The following is a 21,902-nucleotide window of genomic DNA, read 5'->3' as shown; positions in this document are numbered from 1 at the left end:
TTCTCAGTTATTGGAATTGGGTAATTTTGACAAAATAATAATCCGGAATGCATGTAACATAAATAATTTTGAGCATCTCAGTATTGTAGACTTTTAGAAATGCACCTGAGCCACAGGGAAATCCCACAGTTGAAGTGTGAATACTCTGGGCACATGACGGCTGACAAGGGTCCCCAGAGAGACAATAATGAATTAGTCTGAGATAGGTACACGATATTTACTATCTGCGTGACTTCAGGCAAGTTGCTTAACCTCTCTGGGGTCCAGTTGCTTTATCTATAAATAAAGGGGTTGGATGAAGTAAGCCCTAAGGACCCTCCCAGCTCTAAAGGTTTAATCCGATTGATGCACTGTGAACCAAACACTCCAGTCAATGAACATTATGAGAAAAGAGAGCATTTCTTTAGCATTTGAAAATGTGACAAAGATATCTCGGAAATAATTTCAGAGACGGGCATTCTTCTTCCCTCCCACTGGCACACAGCTGCAAAGCTCTGTTTTCCTACTTTCAAAGTATTATTCAGACCCTCCTTCAGCTAGTACTGACTGTGACTATTAGTGAGAGCCTGGGGTTTCTATAACTTCACTTTAGGCTACTGGTTAGAAAGCCATTCCATTTGTACAGATGACTAACATTAGTGCCACATGTTTATAGCTTCTCTCCTATTTACTACTCTCTTTTCTTGCAAGCCTTCCCAAACTATACCAGCACTACTGCTTTGAAAATGATGCACATAGCAAAGCCTGCATTTTCTAAAAAGAGAAAATCCTGCTGTATAACCCAATGAAGCAAGTCACCACACCATATTCAATGCACACCAAACTTATTTAAAGCATCTTTTGTCATTATGCTAAGTTAAAGCTATTTTGCAAAATTTGAATTTTGCAAAAATCAGGCATTCATGCTGGTTACTCTGATATGAATCACCATAACTCCCTTCCAGCAAGGTAGATACTAACTTTTTCACTTGTGTTTTCTGCAAAAAAGAAAAGCATTTTAACATTTATTACCACGGTATAATAATGGTTGAGATGTCTAAAAGCCAGGTCCTTCCAGATACCTAGGAGCTGTTTGAAAAAAAAAATTAAGTTCGATAAAGTTAACATGAACATAGAACCATAAATTACTTACCTGCTGAAAGCAGTGGGCACATTAACAATGCAAAGGCACCCAGAAAGGGAAGAGGGAGTAACTCAAATCATCCAAAGGAGCCTAGCTACCCTCCCAGGTGGAAACTGGACTCTAGTGGGGAAGGGATAGAAAAACTGACAACTTTTTACAAGAAGTCAGAACCATAATCCATACATGCAGTAATAAAGTTTAAAATTTCTTAACATATACTCAAGCACTTTTGTCTTTATGTTGTCAGCCACTTTGCCTCTGCTGCTCTGTCTGGTCTCAACTCCATGGAAAAAGATGCCCCCATGCTGGGTGCCTTCAGCTGTTCCCCTGCCCGCCCCACCCCAACTTCACTGCCTCCTTTGTGTGTTTTCTCCCACCATTAGATTGTGAGCTCCTTGAGAACGTGGACTGTCTTTTTTGTTAATTGTATCCCTAGTGCTTAGTATAGTGTCTAGCACACAGTAGGCATTTAATAAAGGTTTACTGGATTGGAATAGAATTTCTCTGAGTTTCTTAAAAACAAAGAGTGGACATAATCTTTTAATCTGATTCAGAAGCGAGGTAAATGGGTCAAGTAGGGTTCACACTATTAGATTAGAAAAATGTAGCACAAGTTCTCATGAGTAAAGATGTCTAAGTTTCAAATTTTATCAATAGGAAACAGTAGAAAGGGACCTTGGAAATCATCAAGTCCAGTCTCCTTTGAAGGAGGGAGGTGTTAAGGCTATCCTTAAACCAAAGGAGAAAAATAGTGACTTCCCTGGGATCACCTTGCTAGTAACTAAAGTATCTGAGGCAGGAATTGAACTCAGGTTTTTCTGACTTTCAATGCCCTATCCACTAAAAGTCTGTTTATTATTTCATCACATATTGGTGAGATTGTTATCAAAATATTAATTTACCTACCTACCAAAGCCAACTATTGCTGCAAGTCTTGTGAAATTTCATTTTTAATGGCCTTTTATAGGTAAAACTGGATAACTAGCACTTACGCTTTATTTATTTTGTATCTCCCACCATATTTATCATAGTATCATAGTTAAGAAGTTATATATAAAAAAAGTTATTTCAAGCAAAATCTCTAAACCCATGCAAAAGAATACATCTCTAGTTTTGAGAATGGCTTCATTCAGGTTTATTAATTCATTGCTTTGTTTTTGTTCTGTTGTTTTAGTCATGTCTGTCTCTCCCTAACCCCACTTGGGGTTTTCTTGGCTAGGATACTGAAGTGGTTTGCCATTTCTTTCTTCAGTTCATTTTACAGATGAGGAAACTGAGGCAAACAAGATTAAGTAACTTGCCCAGGGTCACACAATTAATAAGTATCTGAGGCCTGATTTCAACTCAGGAAGGAGTCTTTCTGACTTCAAGCCTGGCACTCTATCCATTGTACCACCTAGCTGCCCAAAACAGTGCGTAATTGCATGATTGTAATTTCATAAAGGCACTTGACATTTATTTAAATGGTCTTATGACAGTAGAAACTCAGTGAATTCAATCACCAGAAAAATAGGTGTAATATTACTTGTGCCACTTAACTTTTGTATGTGTGTATATATGTATACACACATACACATATATACATATGTGTGTGTGTATATATGTATATACACATACACATATATACATATGCGTGTGTGTGTGTATATGTATGTGTGTGTGTATGTATTTTGCCAAACTTTGATTTTATTAAGTGGTTTTCCAGGATGCTAAGGCAAGGCTAACAAGTAATAGAATTTTATTTCCAGTTTCCAAAAGAAAAGACTGGGGGGCAAGAAACAGAAGTGATTTAGAGGACTTGAGAACGGTGGACTAGGCCAGTAAGTCGAGAAGTATTTATTAGATGCTTACTATGTGCTAGGCACTGTGCTATGTGCTGGGAATACAAAAAAAGGCAAAAACAGTCCCTCATCTCAAGGAGCTCAGTCTAATGGAGGAAATGAAGTGTAAACAACAATATGTGAACAAGATGGACAGGATAAATTGGTGATATTCTTAAAGGGAAGGCGTTAAGATTAAGGTATAAATAGAATTTAGGGAAGAAAAATTGAAGAGGAAAGGACTTAATCTGAAGGAGAAGGGAGAATTCAGGAAAACCAACAAAAGTGGCAGAAAAGTAGGGCAAAATAGAATGGAATAGTGGATAGGGCATTGAAAGTCAGAAAGACCTGGGTTCCATTCCTGCCTCAGATACTTTAGTTACTAGCTGTGTGATCCCAGGGAAGTCACTATTTTTCTCCTTCAGTTTAAGGATAGCCTTAATACCTCCCTCCTTCAAAGGAGACTAGACTTGATTTCCAAGCTCTCTTCTCACTCCTATGAGCACGAGACCATTATCCTGTGTATAATTCAATTCTAAGGAAAGAAGATGTGGAAAGAAGGTGAAGGGCTCAAGAAAAGGCAGCAGCAGAAGGAAGACTTGAGCTATAAGAGGAAGAGGAGGAGGAAGAAGAGGTAGAGGATTCAAGAAGAAGGAAGATAAAGTACTTACATGAAAAAAAAAATGGTAAGACCAAAGAAGAAGAGAGAGAAGGCAAGAAGAGCTAAGTGTGGCCGCCAAGGTGTAGCTCAGAGCTATGAGGTGAGGAGAGGGACACTTCTGGAGTTGCAGATACCTACTAATAGCTTGCCATATGAGACAATGAGACAAAGACTGAAGATTTCACTTCCAAGTAAAATGCAGAGTGGGAAACTCTTTGTAGTGACCACTCAGTAGCAAGCTGTGTGACTGCTATCTATGCTCTAAGTATAGACAGATCTTATTTTTTAAAGCAAAAGGGAAGCAGTTTGTGGATTACTCTCTACAATTATCAGGGGCAACTAAGCATTTCTTAAACATCCACAGCTTCATCATGAAAAATCAAGAAGAAAAGAGGCCTGAAGAGGCAGGGCTGACTCTTTCCCTATACTAGAGGGTTGAAGACTTGCCAGTGCACAAGAGGAAGAAGAGAAAAGGGGCTACTAAAGACTCGGAGCTAAGAAACAAATTTTAAGCCCTTCTCTAAGCCAAAGGGACTAATGAAAAAAGCACCTGTTCGTCCTCCAAGGAAGGGCAAAGCAGATCCAAATGTACCATGTGCAAGGACAGTATGAATATACTTAAGAAGAGAAAGAAGAAGAGCTGAGCAGGAAAGGCTGGTAGCTCCCTGCTGGGGGTTACTGAGGTAGCTATTTGTCAATCCAGTATCAACTAAAGATCTGCTCTACAGTTTTCCCAGACATTTATCTAATATGGGACAAAGAACCTCCCAAGATATGTTAAAACATATGACTACTACCTGCTTCTGGGAATCAGAGGCTAAAATGATATTTCCAGAAGAAACCTAAAGCATTGCCAAAGATTACACTGATAAGCTAGAGAATACCGAAGACAGCAAGCAGAACGATGAAGGAAGGCCTTATGAAAACTGGTTGAAGAAATGGGATGATTAGACCAGACAAGAGTCATTCAACTAGCCCTATTTGGCCCCAAGGTTGGAACTAGCAGCAATTGGTCAAAGGGAAAGAGGCAAATATAATCTTGACAAAAGGAAAAAAAAGCTTCCTGATAAAAAGAACTATCCAAAAGTGGAATGGACTATTTCAAGAAGCAGGGGAAGTTTGGGGGCAGCTAGGTGGCACAGTGAGTAGAGCACCAGTCGTGGAGTCAGGAGGACCACTGAATGACTACTTCTGAAGTATGCTGTAGAGGAAATTTTTTAGGTCTGCATTGGACTGGATGACCCCCAAAGGCCCCCCAATTCTGAAATTCTGTGATACTTTCTCTTTTTAGAATATTTTATTTTGTTGTTACTGGGTTAAATTGTTTTCTAAATCTCAATTTTGGATAATCACAAACATGAAATGAAAACACACCTTTTTAGGACACTAGTTGTCATCAAATTAAACACACACAAACACACACAGAGAGGCACCATACAAAACCAGATCTATACACAGTAGCAAGTCAATTAGACCGCCTGCTTTCTTCCTTTTCTAAGATGCATGGAATCTTGCCATCATCTGTGTCAGGGCCCAGACGTTGTCATGACAGCGGTGCAATATGAAACAAAGCATCTTCATTATGTGACTTAGTATGCAGAAGAGATCATTTCCATAGTAAGAACTGAGCTTTATCATTGTTTTCATTGCACTGTCTTTAAAATTGGCATTTTTAAAGCTATCATGTGCACTTCTTTTCTTTCTCCTTTTCTCCACTCAATTCCACATTCCTGCAATGGATCTCCTCAAAATGAATTTACAAGGTCTGTTTTGGTAAAGCAGGATTTCTTTGACCTCTGGAGAGTAAAACAACCTTTCTCCAGCAACAGAGACTTCTGGAAAGGAGACAGACGATTTGAAGACTAAGGATGTAGTAAAAAAATTTTAAAAAAATAAGTTAAAATAAATAAAATAAGTTAAAAATAAAAAAAAGTTGCCACTTTTAGCCAATACTAAAAAAAGTACTCTATGCATTGAAAAGTCACCAAGAGTTTGTGATTATTATCTTCAAATATCTGTTTTCTTTTTAATTGTGAAGTCCTAAGAGTCCCAGCTGATCTGAAAAAAATCTTCACTGAAGGCTTCTATGAAGTGATGCAGAGTGAAAGACACAGCCAGGAGAACAATATAAACAATGACCAGAACCATGTAAATGGAAAGAGCAATGCTAACAGATTCGGTGCTATGAAATTATAGTGACCAAGCATGGCCTGGAATAAGAGATGCACTGGATGGAACATATATGTCATATGTGGTTGACGTGTAAAGATTTGCTGGGCTGCTTTTTTTTTCCTTCCTTTTTGATAATTCTTTGTTATAACGGAGATGTAGGAGACAAATCAAGATATTTTTGGAAATAAAGGTGATATAAGAATAAAAGATGTCAGTTAAAAAAATAAATCTTCATTGAGATCCAATTTGTGTATTTTTTTTTAAAGCATCCTTTGGGATAAAAAAGAATAAATGCCAATGCAAAGCCTCAACGTCCTATAGTGATATCATGTTTTTGCCTAAACTACTGCATATATAGATTCTAGTCAAATGTGGACTTTGGCGAGTTGCTACTCTCCCTTAAAGCCCTGATTACAAATGCCTCATTCCTCCTTCAATTCTAAGTAATACCCACGAGCTAGATGGTCACTGTAAAGCCACTGAAAATTCCTACTTAATAATCACCTGAAAGTAGGTGATTGGGGGGGTAGAGGGGGGTATTAAGAGAACCTTTTCCAGATTTGCCTTGCATTTTAAGTGCCAGCTGCTTGTATCTGAGGGAAAGAAAAAACAACATTACACCATATGTCAGGAAGTAGATAGCATGTTGCAATACATAATCACAATTATGTATTTTGCCATTGAAGTGAATGCTATATACACATAAACTCTTCTTTTTTTAACAAAGCAAACAAAATTCGTATCTCAATTTTCTCCTTCCCTGAAAACAAAAAAAAAAGAAGCAGTTGCATTTTCTGTTTTGGGGTTTATCGTGCTTTCTTAAATTTCCTGAAAACAAGAGCGGGGAAAGCGCCCATTAGCCACCTACCCATTTTGCTGTTTATTCTCAGCCTGGGATCCTCTTCTCTGCCCCTCAGCTAGCTCCTGGGCAGTGTCGCTGGCATACGGGCTCGTGGCTGCGGGCTGCCATGGGACATTAACTGCAGTTTTAACAGAGCTTGAGGCAGGTAAAGGCTGGTCAGCGCTAGGTTTGGCATTAGCATGCAGTCCAGATGCAGCAAATGGGGGAGGTGTGACAGCAGCCAGTGGCGGTGGGGAAGCATGTGATGAAGAGGTCGCATGAGCTGGGGTGAAGGCAGATGATGGTGATGGGATGGATGTGACTTTTGGAGAAGATACAACCCCAAAAGGCCGTGGTGCCTTATTGTAGGCCAAGTTGGATGTGGAAGTGACTTTGGCCACAGCAGAGGATGTAATAGGTACAGGCTTAACTACTTCTTTGGGTTCTCCCTATGTAAAATAAAAATAAAACACACACAGAGAACATACCAAATACATGCAAAAGATAACTGAGTGAAAAGAATATTCAGCTGATATTAAAAACAAGGTACATTCACGTGAACAGCCAAATCATCATCTGTGTACGCCTTGGTGAAAAATTAACAGGGGATATAATTTAGCATGCATAATGAGGGATCCTAACATGCATAACACAGATGCAAAACAAAAATATATACGTATATTTTTTAATCAACTTAAAGACATCTGTAGAGGATTTAGCCAACTAAGCAGGAAAATTTATTCAGCATGACAGTCATCAAAAGTAAATAACAAATTTAAATATAATACAAAGCTTCAAATGAATAAACTCCTATCCAATCCCACCCAAACAACAAAATGCTTTTGTAAACCACATATGTATATCAATAATCTAGCCTCTCAAATTCAATTGCATCTACAAGTTTATTTGTTCTTATAATAAGTTCCACTGTGCGCTACGGTGCTGTATTAGCTCAGAGCAAATAGTAGTATTTCATATTGCATATTTTTAATTCCTTATTTTAAAACATACCATTTCTAATTCCTAATTATCCCTAATTCCTTATTTTAAAACACATTATTTCTGTTTAACTTAAAAATTTTCACAGCCCAGTGACTTTTAACCAAAGAGTTACCAAAACAGTCATTAGGCTAAGAAACAAATTTTTGAAATGGTTCATGCTACTTTTTCACTTCCCCGGCATTAACATGCCATATTTACATGATAGATTATCTGCTTTCAAAAGCATGATGCTGTTTCCATACTAGTATCAAAATGCGGATATTTGGTGTGGCCTTTTATCATTTCAATTCGAACTTTAATGTTTTTCACTTGTCTTAAAAAAATTAGTTTGTGTCATACTTTAGAAATAGAATCAAGGATTTTCCTTTCCTTTCTTTCTTTACAAAATAAAAAAAAATTAACATGCTGTTAAATTCAAGTGATGCTTCATTTAGTTTTTCAAAACTGATTTTCCCTCCGTTTTAAAATTCTTTCCTAAAAGTGAGAGGTCACCGGAGAAAGGAATATATTCAGAAATGAAGCATTTATAAAAATGAAATCTATCACTATAGTTAAAAATAAATAACATCAACACATATTTAATATATGGGGAAAGGAACTATTTTTTAAAAAGTAAAATTAATTTTCCTTCATTCTTGACTAAACATCAGGTTACTTAAGAGTGAGCCATATAGAAACAGAGTACTTTGTTGGGAAAGGGGGAACTGAACCAATGATCTCACTGGTATAGGGATTATCATTAAGGAAATTCTATCACTGCTGAATGGTACCCTCTCCGCACCTTAGAGTCTTAGGGAGTGGCCTGGGGCCCACTGAGGGTTAAAGTGACTGACTTGTGCAGGGTGATATCCAGTATGTGACAAAGGTGGAGTGAGTGCTGTACCACACTACTTTCATATACAATATATTTCTTTTAAAGAATAAAAGATGATGCCATATGATTGAGCCTGACAGCAAGAAGATAAAATAGGGCAATGAGTAACTCATATTCAGACTAACAAAATTATAATGTAGGAATGCAGGGGGAGTGTAACAAGTTAAGTCTTGTAAGTGAATAGATAGATGTCTCTGAATTAGGGCTAAGTGGAAATCATTTTTTAGGACACAAAAACTACCCCCAAATGACTTCCGAGGGGTCCCTCAAGAGTCTGTGCCGAGATCTTGGATGTACATTCATTACTGTCACCTTTACTCATACATCCTTTCCAAAGAGGATAAGGCCATGAATTCTTTAAAAGTCAGTCTCACAATAAAGAAAGGTGGTAACTGTGTATAATTGAAACAAGACTAACAACAAAGCCTCTGAAAACTTCCTCTAAAGGAAGTATCAGGAAAGCGATACTGAGAGACCAACTTGGACACTGAGATTAAGTGAGAGAGTACTTGAAAACTGACTTGCCCAACAGAGACCATTAAAGGTTACATTCCTCTTTTTTCATTAGAAACTCACCTTCTGAACTGAAACAGGTTCAGGCTTTGGTGTGGTAGACGCTCTGGAAGAAAAACAAGAAGGAAATGATTTTGTAAACCATTGTATTTCTTTCCAGAAGAAGTATCCCAGAATACAATATTCGATTTGTGGTTATGGATATCTCCCTCCTTTCCGTGCAGAGATAAGGGACTAGGGTGTAGAACATAGCATATTCTATCAGACTTAGGTGACACTTGGTTTAGTTTTATTGAACTGCTTTTCCCACCTCTATTATTCTTCATTCAAGGGGATAGTTCACTAGGGGAAGAAATATAATCAGATGTGAAGAAAAGATAAAAATAAAAAACATCAATAAGAAATTGGAAATAAGATAAATGTTTGCTTAATTGAATTGACATTAATTTGTCTCAGCAATAGGTGTTAGCTCTGATCCTTGACTCATTCAATCAAGAAATAACACCAGGCACTCATATCTCTTGCTAACACCTTATCTTAAGGTCTCCTCCATCTCAGATAAAGTGAAGTGTTTAAATAGTTCTCTGTTTGGCAGGGATTTTAGAATGTATTCCCTTGAAAACTCAGATGCAAGCTGCACCCTTAATCACTGTACCCTCAACCTCGCAACGCATTCATTGTGTTCTCGTTCAGTTTTCATTTAATTTTGACTTTGATGATTAATTGCTGGATTATAGTAGCCAATTTGGGCATTCACTTTGTAAGTTTTCTACCTTAAAGATTAACTCAGAGGAATTTTTCAAGCCTGGCACATTTATTTCCTCCTTCTAGCCATGTGATAAGCTACCTCTCTATACAATCAAACGATGTTTGTGTTCAGGAAACAAAAGCTAACTTTAATCTGAAAGTAAAAAAAAAAAAAAAAAAAAAAAAAAGACCAGGAGAGTACATTAGCAGACAGGGCCAGAGCTCATACAATGTCCAAAGTCCAACAGAAACGATGTCCATATCTTTGGCTGTGACTCACCTCTGTTACTGTGGGGATTACTTATTGGTTACAGTATATGATTCAAATGAGGCCACTAAAATGCTATAAAGGTTACAATCACTTAAAAAAGTTATTTACCCAACTTTTGCTGGAAATGTGATGCAAGTCCTGTTTTAATGAGAATGATCTTCTTAAGGCGAGATACTGCATGCCATAGTTAAGAAATGTCAGAATGACTAAATTTTAAATGATCAGTGGCTTCAAATAAGAGACTGAAATATTCTATCTTACATGCATGATGGCTAACAAACCTAATGTGCCCTTTCACTTGGGTCTTTCAGAGTTTCACTGAACAATGAACTCTAAAAGATTTCCAGCAGGGACTTACATTTTTCAATGACAGCTAATTAGTCAGGTTAGGGCAGGGCAGGCACCAACTGAACAGTTGGCTAAGCCGAAAGTGGCCATAATAGATGTTAAACTAACATTCTGTTACTGCAATACAAACTCACCCTCCGTAAAATGGCGTAACTTTCCATGTTTACTATTAGAAGGCCAACTTTTTTTTTAACCTTCTGAGTTTATTGCAACAAGTAAATGAAACAAATTGAGGTGGAGAACAGTGGAATCTTCCTTTCAGTGAAATTTCACAATAAGATATAATCGCAAAATCATCCACTCATTGAAACTATCAAAGAGATGACTGAGACTATGCCACAGTAGAGATCATAAACTCTTTTAAAATTGATACTTGAATACTTATATAACAATTTAGCAAAATGTAAGAAGAAATTTATTTTTGAACTTTTATCTAAGTCCTCAAGCTAAAAAATAAGCACACAACACAATGAATGGCTCTCTGACAAATATGTGTGTGTGTTTGTGAGTGTATGTGTATATGTATGTTTATGTATGTATGTATGTATGTATGTATATATCTTAATCTCCAAATTGAGTTCCTTCTGAAAAATCAAGAGTCAACAATAATGAATTATAAAGACAAATATAAAAAAAAAACCATGTGTTGCAGAGGAAGAACTGCTGAACTTGAGTCCCCAGACCAGAGTTCAAATTGAGTGTTACCTTTCACTATTTTTGTAATAAGGGGGTTGGATATTAGGATTTTGAAGGCCTCTGGCACATCTAGAATTACTGTATTATCTTATAGGCCTGTCTATAATCCTCCTGCAGAACAAATACCCAAATTGTACTAAATAAGTAAATGAAAATCATTTTACTTATAGAGATTTTTAAATAACTGAAAGCAGATATGTTGTGTTTCTGTTTCAAGTCTGATTATTGAAGACATCCACAGACTCTTAAATTTTAAAAGATAGAAATAATCTAGAGCAAATTTTTATTCTGTACAGAAATTCCTCCTGTGCCATCCCTGTGGGCTGGCTTGGTTCTTCAGGTCTCAGACTATTTTCAAAGACAGTTCATAACCACACACGGAAGTGTATTCCACTTCTGATCAACTCTGATTATAAAAAGTTCTTCCTTATACTGAGCCAAAGTCAGCCTCACTGGAATTCACTTGTTAGTCCTAATTCTTACTTCAGAAAACACAGAGAATATTGTAAACCCTCTTCCAAATGATAGCCCATCAAATATTTTAAACCAATCTAACCCACTTCCCATTATAAATTCCAGTAGGCATATACCGAGGCAATGTGGCTTACTGTATAGAGTTATGGACTTCAATTTTCCTTCCCTCTCTGTGTCTCTCTCCACACTAGTTTCTTCATCTTATAAATAGAAATAATAATAGCACCTACCTTACAATTGTCAGGATCAAATGAGATACCGTATGTAAAACTCTTTACAAACCTTAAGGTGCTAAATATCAGCTATTAATACTTCATAAGATGACTATCTTAGAGACAGAGTCTTTCCCTCAATATTAGAGACCTATGAAGCATTACAGTACCTATGATACGCTTGCTATCACCCTCAGCTTTGGAACCATGACCTCGGGCATGTTCTTCTGACTGGGTGAAGTCAGCCAGTACGATCACACATGTCCCACTCTATCTAGCTGACCCCAGACCATTATTCATATCTCATCTCACAATCCGTTCCTTACCACACCCCACTTAACCCTGTTTTTTGCTTGTTCCTTTAAAAGAAATAATCAAATCAATATGACTATTGCTTCTGGAAGCAGCTACCTCCTCTTTAGGGCTTCATTCACCATCCCTGTGATATCCCAAACCAAATTACCCTTCTCTAGTCACCATTCACTTCTACTTATATGTTGTTTCACCCTACAAGAAGGTAAGATCTTTGGGGAGAGAGACTGTCTCATTTTTATATTTTAATTCCCAGGGTTTAACCTATACAATGTTTTTTATTTATTTATTGTAGCAAACTTAGAGTGACGTAAAAATCATAATATAAAATGAGTGATTAATTAGGCTTCATTTAGTTAAAAATGGACATTTTAAGAGATCTTCTATGAAGTTAAAAAAATGCTTTATTTAATCAAGTCTGGAGTTAGTCAGAATTGAGGAAAGTACAGAATTCTGGAAATCTCCCCTAAAGAGCATTTTCTTTATTTATCATTTCCTTCATTCAAAAAGAATTTTTAAAGGGCCTACTATGTGCCAAGAAATGTAGAGGGCACTATGGATGCAAAGACAAAAAAAAAAAGAAGATCCTTGCAAAATTAAATATAAAATATATAGAAATTAGTTTCTGGGGGCATGCCACTAGCAATAGGGGAATATTTGTGCTCGACTTCAGAGAAAGCTAAGGATTCTAGTAGGTAGAAGTGAAGAGGAAGTGTATTCCAGGTGTGGGGCCCAGCCTGTGCAAAAGCCCAGAGATAGGAGATGGAATGTGTGCATAGAGAATAGAAAATTGGAATGTACAATGTATGAAGAGTAACTCGCAAAAAGAATAGAGTCTAGCGCTGGATTATTAAGGGCTTTACAAGGCAAATAGTAACTGTTATTAAGCATAAGTTTTTCAGGACTATATTCTCTAAGAGAATAGCATATGAACATATATTATACTATACTGTTCTTAGTATATGAACAGAAAAGAATGATCATTTTCAAGATTCAAAGGTTATATGGGAGATATAAGAAAAAGAAAACTAGTTCTTAAAAAAAAAAAAGATTTGCTTGGCATTTATCCAAGGAATGTTACTTTATCTTATGAAAATCAAATGGAAAGGCATTGATATTTTAAAGATTAAAAAACACTGGTTTTAAAAAAAACCAAGTCAAATTGCATTTATATACAAGTGAACAACTGAAAAGTATATAACTCCCTTTCTACTATGCTGTTCTTCACAAGTCATTTTTTTCAGTGTGTGCATTTCAAAGTAGCTAATGTCCTAGAAATGGCTTTGAGCCACGGGCTTAACAATTTGCTTATTGTACTCCTTTTCCTTCATGTAAAACCAGTGGGCTTGAGCTAGTCATCATGTTGAGATACTCAGTGCCTCAGTCCAATACTATCCCAAGCACACATAATTAAAAGAACAAAGCTGTCTGTGTGACTGGGGTGTGTTATTCTGAAAGGTGATTGACTTTATAAGAGAAGGAGCCAAAATAAAAATCCTCGGTACTTTCCAAGTAGCCTTACTTAGATCACAGACCTTATGGAGACAGAGTATAAGATTTTAGAAGTGAAAGAGATCAAAAATAATCTAATACAAAACTTTTGTGGACTAGAAATCTGAGGGTGAATTCATGGGCCAAAAGTGAAAGAACATAAAACAAAAGTAAAAATCTTATCTGCAGTGCCCATTTTCCATATTTGAGTATAATTTTTTAGAAAAATAATTACATAATTGCTGTAACAAAGATGTGATACAAAAATGCTGAAGAGTAGTATGCCTCAATTCTTGTAATTATGAGACAATTAAATTGTCACATTTTAAAACTAATAAATACCATCTTTTAATAGTGGAGTTGCAATCTGGCATCATTAAAAGAAATGCTCATGCCAACAATATTTTAGAGCTTTTAAGTATTGAACGTTACACCCTATTCAATATTATCACAAACAAAATTTCTTTAGCAGATATTTAATAAATATCTTTAGGCCCCAGTGAATGAAATAAGAACCTCAAGCACTAATTAGATGATGAAAGCTATTCACATTGTTCACTGTGGGTTATTCTCTCATTCATGCACACCTATAATATACGTCAACAATCATTCATGAAGCCGAAAGACTCTGGCTCCCCCTCTGCAGAGAGGCTCCACATTGCAGTTTCCCACAGAACATCCAGTTCTGGGACTAATGACCTCAGGCCCCATAAACACCAGGGTACAACATTAATCACTTTAATTGCAAAGTTGTCAATTCACAACAACAAAGCAACTCTGAGGGAGGGTAAAAGAGAACCAGAGTGAGCAGTGAGAATCGTTTTAAAGTATCTTCATGAGACCTCTTTTTATGGAAATGTTGAATGTGGTTTTATATATATACATATACACATATATGTATATATATATTTCAAATAACTGAACACATGTAGAGATTACATATTATATTTCTTATTTATAAATTACACCTCAGGAAAAAATGCTTTGTTTTTGGTTATTTAGAAATCTAAAGAGTAATAGGCTCTTCTAATATGAATAAATAGTAAGAAGAAGTATGACCTGATGCCACATGTGCTGGGCTTGGAGTGAGAAGACCTCAGTTTGAATCCTGGCCTGACACTTAACTGTCTATGTGATACTAGGTAAGGCAATAAACCCATCAGTACCTCAGGTTTCTCATGTGTAAAATGAGGTGGTTGGGCTAAATGACCTCTAAGATCCCTTCCTGCTATCTATGAGTCTATGATAAAATGGCAACGGTAACACTTGTACTGTTGTTATCTGACAAAGCTGATGTGAGGAAAATATAAACCAGAAAGCATTATAGAATTAATATGATATTGCTGCTTTGAATAGACACAAAGTTCCTTCTGTTAGACTTCTTCCTAAAAGGAATAGTGGGGTTAATTTTCCTCCCTGTGATAAGGAAGAAAATTAACTGGCATGAATCTATGGTAGAAAGGGAAGAAGGGATTCACTCAGTTTTACATCATGGGCAGGGGTCCCTTTCCTTATGAAAAATCTTAAAACAGGGAGGACAGAAGACTAGATTCACCCCAAGTGTACCTAGTACCTGCTGCTCTATTCTAGGGCCCTTTGACTGAATCCAAACTTCACAGAACAAATCCCCTTAATAAAAGGATTTGTTCTGTAAAACCTGGACTCAGTCAAAAGGCCACACCCAAGGACCTAGAAGGCCACATGTGGCCTCGAGGCCAGAGGTACCCCACCCCAGGAACATGGTGTAATGGATAAGATGCTGAACTGGGAGGACGGGAACCTGGCATCTGATTCAAACCTTGGCTTGGACACTATCTATGTAACCTTGGACAAGTTACTTATCCTCCCTAGACCTGCATTTTGTCATCTGTAAAATGATAGGGCCAAATATGATGAACTATAGAGTTCCTTTTCTGCTCTCAATCTATGATTCTGTGATAGGAAAGCTTCTTCCTGATGACCACAATTGGCTGATGGGCAGTCAGTCACTAGACACACATTTATTAAGTACCATTATTAAGGTGTTAGGCACTGTGCCAAGTACTGGGTATATAAATACATAGGAAAAAAAAAAGACAGTCCCTGCCCTCAAAGGGGATAACATTCTAATGGAGAAGTCAATACATAAAAGGAAGCTGAAAGGGGGTTGAGGGAGGAGTAATGGAGGAGTGAAGAGGGGTACAGCCTGGTGAGAAATGAACAGATGGCTGGTCTGGGCATCTTTGTTACATGAAAATTCTGGGAGGAGTAATCCAAGCAGATGAAGAGGCCTCCCGGGGGCACAGACTACCTCCATGGTATAAAATCTAGGTCTGATGTGATCTTCCAGTAAGAAGAGGTTTTTGGGGCATAGTAGAGAAGTCATGGTGGAGGACTGTGGCCTGGGAAATGTGAATGTGATGGGAAATGATGACCGAGAAGCAATTCTTAATTCAAAGAAGAGAAAAGAAGAAAGGTTATTAGAAGGGACTACAGATCAAGCAGGCCAATTTCCTCTCTCCCTCTCTCTCTCTCTCTCTCTCTCTCTCTCTCTCTCTCTCTCTCTCTCTCTCTCTCTTTGGAGGGGGGAAGGCAGGGAAATTGGGGTTAAGAGACTTGCCCAAGGTCACACAGCTGGTGAGTATGTCAGGTGTCTGAGGCCAAATTTGAACTCGGGTCCTCCTGACTCTAGGGCCTGTGCTCTACTCATTGTGCCACCTAGCTGCCCCCAAAATACTTTTTTGAAAGTAATGTGTAGAATTTATTTGTATTTTTAAAAAATCTGTATAGATTAATTATTTCATATACAACTTTCTGCTGTGCATGCAGAAATGCATTTTTTGGTGCAGAAAATTCAGGAAAAAAGTATTAGGTTTAGGTATTTTTTTAAAGCATCAATTCTCCTTGTTAACCACTTAGGAACCTTGCCCAAAAGGTGAATCTTGGGTGAGGAAACAGAAGGGTTTTCCCTAGGTCTCCTCCCTAAACTGGTAACTGCCATCTTCCTTAAGAGAAAATGGGTCCACTAAAACAGAGATAACTCAGCTGATTTGACTCATTATGTTCATATTTTTAATTTTAATAATTTAACAATAATTACATTTTAATTAACTCATTATATCCAAATTTTAAGATTTCATCTCAAAAGAAAACATTGCGGAACTATGTTTTTTTTTCAGAATACTATAAGCCTTGACATCAATGGTGTTCCATATGGACAAACTTTACCAACTTTTCTTGTTAAGGTTGGGCAGCAATACAATCTGGATTATTGTCAATAATCCAGATTGTACTAACTGAAAATTTTCACCTATAGTTTAATCTTCTACCCAATATTCTTAATCTAAGAGAAATCTCATCCAGGATCATTTTCTTTCTTTGTCAATACTAACATGTAAGCACCAAATGGCATAGGATCCTAATTTTTGAAGGAAAAGTTACATGAATTACAGGAGGAAATAGTAAAATTATACTAGTGGGGGAACCTCAATTTACACCTCTCAGACTTAGATAAATCTAACCATAAAATAAATAAGAAAGAAGTTAAAGAGATGAGTAGAATCATAGAAAAATTAGAGCTGATAGACCTCTGGATAATACTGAAAGGGAATAGAAAGTAGTATACCTGTTTCTCAGCTGTATGTGACACCCTCAAAAAAAAAAAAACTGACAATGTATTAGAGCATAAAAACCTCACAAACAAATACAGAAAAGCAAAAATATTAAATGTACCTTTTTGGGACATAATGCAATAAAAACTACATTCAATAAAGGGCCTTTGGAACATAGATTAAAGATTAATTGGAAACTAATGAATCCAATGCTAAAGAATGAAGATTTACTCTACCCATATAAGAATGTAAACAGTTTAACTTTGTCCATTACAATTCTTCTCATGTTCATCTTTTTATGTCCCTGAATCATATATTTAAATGTCAAATTTTCCATTCAGCTCTGGACTTTTCATCAGGAATGCTTAAAAGACATATTTCACTCAATATCCATTTTTTTATCCTCAGTTTTTCTGAATAGGTCATTCTTGGCTATAACCCTAGTCCTTTGCTTTCAGAATATCATATTCCAATCACCCCTTATACCCACCCCTGGTCACCATATTAGCTCTTTGTGGTCAGGTACCTTTTATGTTTGCTCATTCTTCCAACCCACTTTTTGACTTTAGACTTTATACTAGTATCGGGCTCTATTCACTTCTAGAGGGAGAATGTCTGGCCTGAGGTTCTCTTTTTTATATCCCGCCATTTTCACAGCTCAGTTTAGGGAAATACAAGTTTTTGGGAGATATCTGTTCACTGCCCTCCTTGTCTGAGCTCTTCAAGTTTCTGACCCAGATTTGGTCTGTTGAATCGTGTGTAGTTGAATTTCAGTATGCTCCCGCTGGACTTTTTCTTGCCTTTCCTGATTTGAATTTGTCAATTTCATTCAACAAATGTTTATTGTGCATGGCACAGTGTGCTAAAAGTTGGAAATATAATTTATCCATAAGGAAACAGGTCACATGGAAGGAAAGTCACAAATAAATTACACGTATCTTCCAAACCCCAACACAAGGGAAAAAGGTAATTTTTATGTCTTATTTATAACAATCCACTGGATAGCTAAAAATTTTGTAGCAGAACTTAATCAGATAGTCTTCCAAAAGCACAAATATAGAAAAAAAAAGTCAACTCTAAGAAACCAGAACCCAAACTACATGTAATAGAGTCATAGAAGAATAAGAATCAATAAAGCTCCATTCCACTCAATGTTAAATAAAAAAGCCCTTTCTTAACAAAGACTACTTGTGGGTGTACTTCAAACTCTGGTTTTGTTAGATATGCCATATCCTAGAATCATGTAGAAGGGACCTCAGAAATCACTTGTACTTTGTACCTGAGTGGCAACATCCCTCTACAATAGCACAGATAAGGTAGAAGTTGTATTTAAAAATATCCAGTGACCAAAAAATCACTAGCTCCCCAAGGAAACCTATCTAATTTTGACATACCTCACAAAAGGATCTGAGCCTGTTCTCATCTCTATCATCAGTGTAATACCTTATTAACACATTGTGATTCTCTTCTTGGCCTTCCGTGACAACATCAACTCGAGAGGGACCCAGCTCTAACATATCTTACTATTTTTCTTAAAAGGTCTTCTCTTCCAGCTAAGTGGTTCAGGGAGATAGACAAACAAGAGGGGGATCAATGGTTATATATTTCTGCTTCACTTTATTGGCTCTCTTTCCTGCTATGAAAATCTCAATGGTTCTTGTTCATATTGGAATAGTTGGGAAAATGGAGGTCATAATTCCAAATGTGTCTCTTTGAATGAAGAGGCTCATAGGTTTTCACAGCTGTGTCCTGGTCCATGAACTGGTGTAGGCTTAAGGCCCACATTCTTCAGGGATAACTTGGAAGGAGGCTGGATTGAGGAGAGAGGGGCTAAAACAGTATGTGCAAGTATTCTGCAAGGCCTATGTTCCTCTACCTATTCCCATTCATTCTCTGTCATCTACTTCTTCTCCCCCCACCTACTCTCCGCCATGCTTCAAATATATAAATACCAGTGGGATAAGCTTTTGGCCCAGAAAGAGAGGAGATAACTTCCTCTTGAAAAATACTCAGGCACGTAGAAAAGGATGGAGTAAATGGTGAGATACAGCATGAAGGATAGACAAGTCGGTGTTGAGTATGAAACGCCTAACTTGGTAATTAGGGAGAGTTTAGCTGTACAGCAAGGAAGGTAGGGGTCATGGGACACTCTTTGGTTTTGATTTCTTGCTAGTATAAATGATATTATCATTTGTAGCTTATTGCTAAAGCAAAAATTAAAAAAAACATTAATTGGGATAGCCACTTTACTTATTCAACTTAATAAATAAAGATTTGTTCCCTTTCCTTGTGCAAGAGCACAGTTATACATTGAAAGGTTATGAACATGAGTTGCCATGTTAGACTCTAAACAGAGACAACTACAAAATGTCTCCTAGGTACTTACAGAATGCCTGGCAATTGTTAAAGAGTGTTTTCTTTTTATATATGAGTAACAGGAGATTTGCCCTCCTACCCAATCCCAACACTTAGTTACCAGGACAATGCTGAAAAGAAAAATGTGTTGATGTTCTCACTTTGATGACTGTAGGCAAGTTATTTAACCACGTAGGGCCTCAGTTTCTTCATCAGCAAAATGAAGGCTTTGGATGAGATGACTTCCAGAGTTATGATGATATGATTTGGTTTTAGAAAATCAATAAATTTCCAGAAATTTTAGGAATAATACCTTCTGAACCTACATGTAGTAGTAGTTGTACTACTTGAATCCAATGATTCTGAAAAAATCCAGGATGACAAAGAGCATTTATGAATTCAATGATACTTTTTACTTAATTTTTTCATTATTCTTAACATGACAAACTTTATCTTTTCATATCCAAAGAGCAGAAAGCAGATTGTTATGAAATTGTGACTCAACATTGTTTACAACTTATATTTTATTTTTGTTTTATAAGTGTATAACAAATTCAAGATGCTACTTCTAAAAATGGGTTCCTTGTGTATATTTTCCTCTAAATCTCCTGTTCTCTTCTGAACCAAGATACATGAAGTATTTATTAAGGGCTTATTATGTGCCAGGCACAGTACTAGGCATTGAAGATATGAAGAGGAAAACGAGACAAGTGTTGCCCTAAAGGAGGGCACGTAATGAGTCCTTAATAAATGTCTTCTCTATATTAGGGGAGACAAAATAAAAAAGGTAAATTTTGGGGGGAAGGATGGTGCTAGCAACTGAGGGGATCAGAAAAAGATGCACACAGAAGGTGGTGTTTGAGCACTTTTGAAAGAAACAAAGGCTTCTCTCAGAAGGCACAGGTGAGAAGAGATTGTAAACGGACAAGAAACTGGGTCCATGATTAAACAGGAGATAGAAGGCAACCTGAATTTCCTTTGGGAAATTACAAAGTTTCTGTAAATAACCCAAATTTCCCTATAACAAACCAAAATCCTATCCCCAGTAGGTAGACAGTCAAAGAACACAAGCAGTTTTCCAAAAAATTGCCAACTATAAATTACCATAATGAAAATATGCTCCAAATCACTAAGAGAAAGAGAAATAAACATGTCTCAAATTTCACCTTATATCTACCATGTAAACCAGCAAAGATGACAAGAGATAGGAAGTTAATATTAGGGGGCTATGGAAAGATACTACGCTGTTGATGGAGCTATGCATTGGTTCAACAGGTCTGGATTTCAGTTTAGAAATATACAAGTGACAGAACTATCTATTCCTTTTGACCCAATGATCCTCCCACTGGTCACATAACCAAAGGAGGTTGAAGTCAGACTAATAATACCTTTGTGTTTTTATTAAATTCTGCAAAACTGCAAAGGACCCATGATGTAGCTAGTGGAGATATTCCTAAAATGTAGACTGCAATCCCTCCAGTTTAGCTAATTATCATGAACTCCTGGCTAAAAATATTTCTAACCCAATGGCCAGCCTTCTCATGATGAGTTTCTCTGAAGTTGTGTAGGCTAGTCCTCAGATACCAGAAGCATAATCATTTGCCAGATCCATATGCAACCTTGAGTCATGTCTGGTTCATGAAGAAACAGGATAAGACAACCAATGTCTCTTTACAGAGGAAATACTTATGGCATAATAAACTTTTTATTCACTGTAAGGCCTCAGCTGCGCCCATCAATATGTCACTGAAACTGAGCAAGGGGGCTGAATTAACAGGAAGCATTGTTTGCTGGGCCAAACAAGGCATGAGCAGAAAGAATAAGCACACTTCTGGAAGTTTCCTTCAAGGATCAATTCAGATCTCACCACCTTTCCTAACTCGCGTGGTTTTGAGTGCTCTATCCTTCCTCAAACTGTGTTAAATTGACCCGTTTAATTGTTATATCCCTACCCCAACCCCAGCAGCATGGAAGAGCTGGGAAGAGTAGGTCTGTCTTCCTTTCACCTTTAAATCCCAAGTCTAAAGCACAATGCCTTGAACCTCAACAAGAACTTTGTAATTGCTAGCTGAATGGATGCATGAAATTAAAATGACCTAAGCTCCTCCAAAGCAGTTTCAATCTGAACCAAGTCTATACTTTCTGTATTTTGACTACCTAATCTTTAGCTTGTTCCTTTGGCTGGTGAACTCTTTGGCCGGCAACCAACTCATGTACTTATCTTAGTCTCTCGTAGATATCTGTGCCTCAAACCTATCCAGATAAAAATGGACATTTATGTAGCTCTTGAAAACTGGCACAACTATTTATTTAAATCACCTTTAGGACACTTTCAACTCAGACTCTGCAAATTGTAGGATCTCAGAGTTTAGAGCTTTAAAGGACTAGAAATCAACTAAT

General features: G+C 37.0%; 1 protein-coding gene across 4 annotated transcripts in view; it reads right to left on the bottom strand.

Moving 5' to 3' along the window:
• LOC118854471 (PDZ and LIM domain protein 5-like) overlaps nt 1-21,902 on the bottom strand; it is a 133,921-nt gene that overhangs the window by 8,741 nt on the left and 103,278 nt on the right. For 2 of the 4 annotated variants that reach the window (XM_036764832.1, XM_036764833.1), the window contains exons 4-5: nt 9,070-9,112; nt 6,645-7,066 (exon numbers count right to left, since the gene is read on the bottom strand). In XM_036764832.1, coding sequence (XP_036620727.1) covers nt 6,645-7,066; nt 9,070-9,112 — 465 coding nt within the window. Of the gene's footprint in view, nt 1-960; nt 978-6,644; nt 7,067-9,069; nt 9,113-21,902 lie in introns of all 4 variants that reach the window. The other 2 variants (XM_036764836.1, XM_036764834.1) reach the window with 2 other exon arrangements.

Source organism: Trichosurus vulpecula, chromosome 6 (genome assembly GCF_011100635.1).
Source record: "Trichosurus vulpecula isolate mTriVul1 chromosome 6, mTriVul1.pri, whole genome shotgun sequence".
NCBI lineage: Eukaryota > Metazoa > Chordata > Mammalia > Diprotodontia > Phalangeridae > Trichosurus > Trichosurus vulpecula.
Note: the sequence above shows the minus strand (reverse complement) of the source record. Positions and strands in the feature narration are given on the sequence as shown.